The sequence below is a fragment of the Arachis hypogaea genome, chromosome 18, assembly GCF_003086295.3.
Source record: "Arachis hypogaea cultivar Tifrunner chromosome 18, arahy.Tifrunner.gnm2.J5K5, whole genome shotgun sequence".
NCBI classification, from domain to species: Eukaryota; Viridiplantae; Streptophyta; class Magnoliopsida; order Fabales; family Fabaceae; genus Arachis; species Arachis hypogaea.
The window spans coordinates 130,960,028-130,967,029 of NC_092053.1; the positions used below are offsets into that span (position 1 = coordinate 130,960,028).

Here is a 7,002-nt window from a genome sequence, read left to right on the forward strand (position 1 = left end):
ATAATTTAATAATATTTAATAATTTTTAATTATTAATTTTATATAAAAATATCTATAATAAATTATACACGAGACAGTAATTTTTTTAACTAAATTAATAGGTATTTATTATTTTATTACATTCAATTAGAATAAATAATAAATTATCTATTTTGTTATGCGCCTTATAAGGTAATGAATTAAAGTAATTGATAATAATTAATTGATATAAATTATAATAAATTATGTGATACTTAAATATCTAATTAAATTAATTAATTGATATAATTAATTCAACGTAATAAATTGAATTTAATGAGTTAAAAGAAATAAATCAGAAAACACTCTCAAAAGCATGCCACATTAACTCCATCGTTAAGTGTAGAAACCCGATTTTTATATAATAGAATAGATAGAATAGATTTTGTTATACATAATAACAACATATATTTTTGAAATTTTATTTTTTAATTTAAATTTATTTATTTTATATCTCTTACATGTTAAATAACTTTAAGATATTTTATTTTTTTATAACTTATTTTTAATTATTAATATTAAATTTATAATTTTAAAAATAAAAATATAAAATTAATTTTTTAAATTCAATAAAAAAATAGCTGAAGAGGCACGATTCGCTAGGACTGCACATAGTTTGATTAATCCAAAAACCAAATCTATTTTTTGGTTAACTAAAAATTCAATCTTGATTAATTAACTAAATTTGTTTTATCTGATAAAATTGGTTATTAATTGGTTATAAAATTTAAAAATCGATTTTAATCGATTATAAAAATAGAAACTAATTTTAAAAAACTGGTTTTTGAATAGAAAAATTGGTTTTAAAAAAATAAAATAAGTTTTTTAAAAAAAACCATTTTTTAAAATTGTATTTTTAATCTAAAAAATTAAAATTAAAATTTTGTTTTGGTTTTAGTTAATCGGTTAAAAATCTATTTTTTTATGGTTCTAAAAATCGGATCGGGTTGGCCAGTTGAACCGGTTCAATCAGAAATCGATAATGAAAATGGTCCGATCCAATGTTCAAAACCGTAAATTTAAAAACCGCCTACAAATGTTGAACCGGCCAAGAACCGGCAGGTTGGACCGAATCTGGAACCGGCCGGTTCTTTAAAACGACGCTGTTTGCGTAATTTAAAAAAAAAAAAAAAAAGGAAACCCCACGTCCCCACCCCCACGCCCCTTCCCCTGGACCCACCCCCTCCTTCGTGTCACTCAGCACAGCAAAGAAAGGGAAAGCAAAGCCATTCTCTTCAAAGTTCAAATTTCAAAACCCAAATCAAACCCTAACTTCTTCAACGGTTCCGCCGCCGGCGGTCGTGGTTGTCGGCGCCTCCGCGGCTTCCTCTTTCCCCTGTCCCAAACCCAGACTCTGTTTTAGCTCGGCACGTCGTCCATCCATTCGTCTCGCCGCTCGCCGTGGTCCTCGTCCTGCTCTCCGTTGAAGGTTAGTGGCACTGCTTACTGGGTTTTTCACTTTTTCCTTTTATTGCAGATGATATATACATAGAAGTTGTAGACTGATAATGTCATGGGTAATTCAGTTTGCTGCATTGCATTACTATGTATCTTTGTTCTAATGAATAAGAAAAAAAATATAAATTGATATGAATCGAACAGGTTTTGCACTTGACTATGGAATAGGTAACTGTTGTTGAAATTATTGCTAAATATGGATTTGTTATGCTGCTGCTACTATAAATTAATTTCTTTCTAGCTCTTGACCTCATGTTAGGAAGTTTCACATGCCACAGACTTAATTCTGTGTTGTATGTATTGCAAAGGGTACAATGAAGCTAGGCCGGTTAGCAAAGGAATTAGCAGCCGATGTAAATATTAATTATTAAATGCAGAGCTAAAGGACTGTTTCCTCGTCCAGTGGGTTATGTAACAATTAAGTGTCAATTTTAGTTGTGTCATTCCTTTAATAATTATTTGGCAAAAGAATTTCTCTTATTGCTCAAAAGAATTCCTTTCCTTCTCTAATATCTATACCAGGAAAACATAATTTAAACCGAATGGGTAGTAATTTTGTACTTCTTTCTCTGTTGCAACATTCTTATAACTCCTAAATGATATAAATATAGTGAAACACATTGTTTGAGTGAAAGTTTGGTTCAGTAAATTGCATAACCAAAATAATCTATCTGATTGCTGTGTATAATCTTTAGGCTGTTTCTTGTGTTTTTCATTTTACAAAAATAAGTTTATTTTTCTTAGTTTTACACTATTCTCACTCTTTAGTACTTGTTTCAAATGAATATAACTAAGTTGAAGTGAATTATTCATGTCACTGGTTCGAGCTGGAATAGTTGGATACCCTAATGTTGGAAAGTCATCATTGATAAACCGTTTACTAAAGCAAAGAATGTCCCCTGCAGTCCCCAGACCAGGAGTTACAAGAGAATTGAGGTAACTTATTCATTTTATTTGTTACCAAGAGGTTGAAAGTGTTTTGAAAATTGAAACAGTTTCTTAATTGTTCATGAACTTATATTCTGTTAAAGTTGAAACTAATGGCTTCTAATGTTGAGGACTTAACAAGTTTTTGCGAATTTTGATGATTGATGACAAATTTTCATGTAGGCATTTAATATTTAGATATTTTTTTTAATATTTAAGTTTTGAGCTTGTATTTTGATAAGATCATATACTTTAGTTAATGACATTTCATATAGTGTTTTAAATTTGAAAGATATTTTAAGATTTATATTAGACTATAATTATATTTTAGGATGTTTATTTCTAATTTATTTATTATTTTATTCTAAAACAAGTTTTTGCGAAGTTTGATGATTGATGACAAATTTTCATGTAGGCATTTAATATTTAGATATTTTTTTTAATATTTAACTTTTGAGCTTGTATTTTGATAAGATCATATACTTTAGTTAATGACATTTCATATAGTGTTTTAAATTTGAAAGATATTTTAAGATTTATATTAGACTATAATTATATTTTAGGATGTTTATTTATAATTTATTTATTATTTTATTCTAAAACAGTTTTTTCGGTTGAATTACAATTGGACCGGTGAACCAGTGACTAGAGCGGTTCGATGACCGGTCCGGTTCTTAGAACTTTTGATTTTTTTTTTTAAATTTGATTTTGGTAAACCAGTTTTGAAAAATATGGATATGGTTTTTAAAATTGTTTTGTTAAATTGGTTAACGAATATGTGGTTATAGTTTTTTAACCGTTAACCACAATTTGGTTTTTTAATGTACACCTAATAATAAAATCAATATATTTCAGAAAATAATTAAAAGGAGGATCGTATCTCCTAATAAGAGCATAAGAGGAAGGAAACAGAATCGCAAAGCAGTTACCTCAATTTGAATATTGTTACCACAATTGTTCCTTCCCTCTCCTTCCTCACTAAGTATAAGCTAAAAAGGGAAAAAAAATCTTTTTAAATAAAAAATCTCAAAATAACTCAAGTTTTAAATAAAAAATATTCTTTTTTAAATATAAAGCGAATACAAATATCTTGAAAATTACAAAAAACCTTTTCCAAAAAAATCAAAGATAAAATTGCTAATCTAAACGCAATAAATTTGACAATTTCTTCGGATATTTGCATCTATATAGGCTTCTAGTCTTCTGTCTTCTACACACATTAATCATTCGTTCACTCACTCCAATTCTTCTATCTTAATTAAGCTTCTTCCATCTCCCTCATACTCTCTCATAAGTCATAGATCACTGCATTACAAGCAAATCCAGAACTGATGAAGTTCAAGGTAGCGAATGCATCGGAATACCTGGTAATAACAGGTGCAGGGATCCAAGACGTGAAGCTTGCGAAGAAAGCATGGGTGTTTCCATGGCAATCATGCACCACCTTGGACCTTTCTCCGGTAAACTACACGTTCGAGCTCCAAGCCATGAGCGCCGAGAAGCTCCCTTTCAAGCTTCCTTCGGTGTTCACAATTGGTCCACGTGTCGACGATCACGAGTCTCTCTTAAAGTACGCCAAGCTCCTCTCGACCCATGATAAGCTCTCCAACCACGTTAATGATCTCGTCCAAGGAGTCATTGAGGGCGAGACGCGTGTTCTTGCAGCCTCTATGACTATGGACGAGATCTTCAAGGGAACCAAGGAGTTCAAGCAAGGTATGCAATAACAATAACTTCACCTCTTTCTTCTTCTCTGCTTTTAACTTACTTTCTTAAATCAACACTATATTTAAATTTAAATTGTACTTAGATAGTTAGATATGTATCAATGTATCGTAATATCATACTTCTTACAGTTTATTTATGAATATACTAGCAAAAAAGTGGGGTTAAAAGGCCTTATTAAATGGTTGCAATGGTAAAAGTCCTAAAATATTAGGTATTATCAATTAGAAAGAATGCACCATAAATCGTCTTTAATTGTTTTACAATCAACTTTCTTTTCCTTAGTTGTATGCAAACCTATTTAAAATACGATTGAATTGATTTTTAATTAAAAGTAATGCTAGAGAACTAATATTTTGGTCAATATCTATTACTTTTTTTTTATTTTATTTATTTTAAAATTTTAGATTTTAAATCATAAATTTTTAATCTTAAATCCTAAATTTTATATTTTATATTTTAAATTCTTCCAAAAAAAAATAGAAATAGAAAAGAAAAATGACTTAATATTCCATATACTTTTTTCTTTTTTCTTTTTCTAATCATATCACCAAATAAAAAAATGATTTTTCTACTAAACATTCAAATAACCCTATTTTATTTGATTGCACCTTATTGTGAACTTAATTTGCAAATTGTTGGTAATAATGTTACTCATGAGTAAAAGAAATAACAGAAATCAATTAATTGAAACTAACATGCATGTAACCGTTACTTGAAGGTGTGTTCGAGAAAGTTCAGCTAGAACTGAATCAGTTTGGGCTGCTGATCTACAATGCGAACGTGAAGCAGCTGGTGGATGTGCCGGGACATGAGTACTTCTCTTACTTGGGCAAGAAGACTCAGATGGAGGCCGCAAATCAGGCCAAGGTGGACGTTGCTGAGGCCAAGAAGAAGGGAGAGGTTGGTTCCAAGCTTAGGGAAGGTGAGACGCTCCATGCAGAGCTGGCAAGGAAGAAGGCGGAGTGGTCGAAGGTGGCGAAGTTGGCGGAGATGGAGGCTAGAAAGGCAGTGTCTTTGAGGGAGGCAGAGCTGCAGGGGGAGGTTGAGAGGATGAATGCTAAGGCCAGGACTGAGAAACTTAGAGCTGATTACCTTACCCAGGCAAGCGTTCAGTATGAGACCAAGGTTAGTGCCTTCACAACTTTTTTTTGAATTATTTTTTTTATAAATTTTAATTTCTAAATTTTAAATTCTAACTCTAAGCCCTAAACCTCTATAAAAATTAATGATATTAACTAACCAAAAATTAATTATCTATTATTATACTATACAACTCATTAATTAGTATCCTTCCTTGTATACTATTTCTACTCATGAAGTATGTAATCTCACTGAATTTCTAAGATTGGCCATTGGACAAAGTAAAATAATGCAACTTATCATCAATTCTTGAATTTTGCAATAATAACTGCATGATAACATTTTGAATTTATCAAATACTTTTTGTTTTCTGTGAATTTTGCGATATTAGATAGTTGATTCAAACACTTTTGCTCATGATGTGTCAATATACAAATGCGGAATGAAATCCTAGTTACTTTTACTCTTTATGGATCCATAACAAGTAAAATTATTTGATAGGCACAAGAGGCCAACTGGGAACTATACAAGAAACAAAAAGAAGCAGAAGCAGTTCTTTTCCAGAAGGAGAAAGAAGCTGAAGCACAAAAGAAATTGGCAGAGGCAGAGTTTTTCGCTCGCCAACAAGCCGCCGATGCGCAGCTATACGCGAAGAAGAAGGAGGCAGAGGGCCTTATGGCATTAGGGAAAGCCCAAGGTGCATATCTAAAGACACTCCATGAAGCACTTGGAGGAAACTATGCAGCTCTAAGGGACTACTTGATGATAGAACGTGGAATGTATCAAGAGATTGCTAGGATTAATGGCGACGCGGTACGTGGACTCAAGCCGAATATCAGCATTTGGACAAACGGCAATGGCGAAGGTGGTGACGGTGGCAGTGCTTTGAAGGAGGTTGCCGGTGTGTATAAGATGTTGCCACCTTTGTTTAAGACAGTTGAAGAACAAACTGGTATGCTGCCTCCGGCTTGGATGGGAACCTTGCCTCAAAAGAAAGCAGATCAAGCTTCTTTAAAGTGAAAAGATTAGTAAAGTGATAAACATGAATGAAATATCATTTTAATATTTTACCAATTTCTCTAGTTTAGGAGATTTCGTCAAAAGAATGTTTATATTATGTGTTAACTCATCTACCATTAATATGACATGATTAAGTATTAGTTCTCCTCCATAAATTTGTTTATTAGGCTATTTTCACATTCAATAGAGTGTTTATTTGATATTTTATTTTTTTTCAAGAGTAAAGTATCGTTTTTGTCCCCAACGTTTGGGGTAAATCCTATTTGTGTCTCTAACGTTTAAATCGTCTTATTTGTATTCCTAACGTTTGTAGAAGTGATTCAATGTTATCCTGCCGTCAATTACACATCATGAACGCTTTATTTTGAGTTTTAAAAATCTCTTCCTTAAGTTAGAATACAAATGTCTGGGATAGAATCGATGATCTACTTCGACAAATAGCTCATCAAAAGTTGAAACTAATTCCTACAACATTTACATAATTCACTTTTCTAGGAACATAATTAAATCTAAACACAAATAGTGGGTATAATTTTAAAATTGAACACATCCGAATGAGACCTAATTGAGAATGAATACATCCAAGTAAGAATAATTGAAAAATATAATTTGATTTGTTAGTATAATTGATAATACTATAATAGGATAACATTGAATCACTTTTATAAACGTTAATACGATTTACTTAATTGTTACCTACTTTTTTTTCAATGCGTATGCATTAGCCACCAAGCACTATTTGTCTAGTTTGAACAAAATTAACATCCGCAC

The 7,002-nt window shown here is 31.3% G+C and overlaps 1 protein-coding gene across 9 annotated transcripts; it reads left to right on the top strand.

The window, feature by feature from the left end:
- The first annotated feature begins 1,201 nt into the window (after window positions 1-1,201).
- Window positions 1,202-6,386, top strand: LOC112772925 (flotillin-like protein 1). Of its 9 annotated transcripts, none has more exons than XM_025817941.3 (5): window positions 1,202-1,447; window positions 2,272-2,412; window positions 3,699-4,119; window positions 4,850-5,256; window positions 5,713-6,386. In XM_025817941.3, the coding sequence occupies exons 3-5, from the start codon at window positions 3,735-3,737 to the stop codon at window positions 6,229-6,231; spliced, it is 1,311 nt and encodes a 436-aa protein (XP_025673726.1). In that variant the 5' UTR covers window positions 1,202-1,447; window positions 2,272-2,412; window positions 3,699-3,734; the 3' UTR covers window positions 6,232-6,386. The 9 variants fall into 9 exon arrangements, with proteins under 9 accessions (XP_025673726.1, XP_025673727.1, XP_025673729.1 ...); XM_025817942.3 differs by having other exon boundaries at window positions 1,214-1,447; window positions 2,313-2,412; XM_025817944.3 differs by having other exon boundaries at window positions 1,218-1,447; window positions 3,667-4,119.
- Window positions 6,387-7,002: the final 616 nt, after the last annotated feature.

Bases quoted from the DNA above. Each gene is read 5' to 3' on its own strand.
- LOC112772925 (XM_025817941.3), top strand. From the start codon at position 3,735: ATGAAGTTCAAGGTAGCGAATGCATCGGAATACCTGGTAATAACAGGT. The intron at 4,120-4,849 runs GTATGCAATAAC...CGTTACTTGAAG, and splicing joins AACCAAGGAGTTCAAGCAAG to GTGTGTTCGAGAAAGTTCAG. The intron at 5,257-5,712 runs GTTAGTGCCTTC...ATTATTTGATAG, and splicing joins GCGTTCAGTATGAGACCAAG to GCACAAGAGGCCAACTGGGA.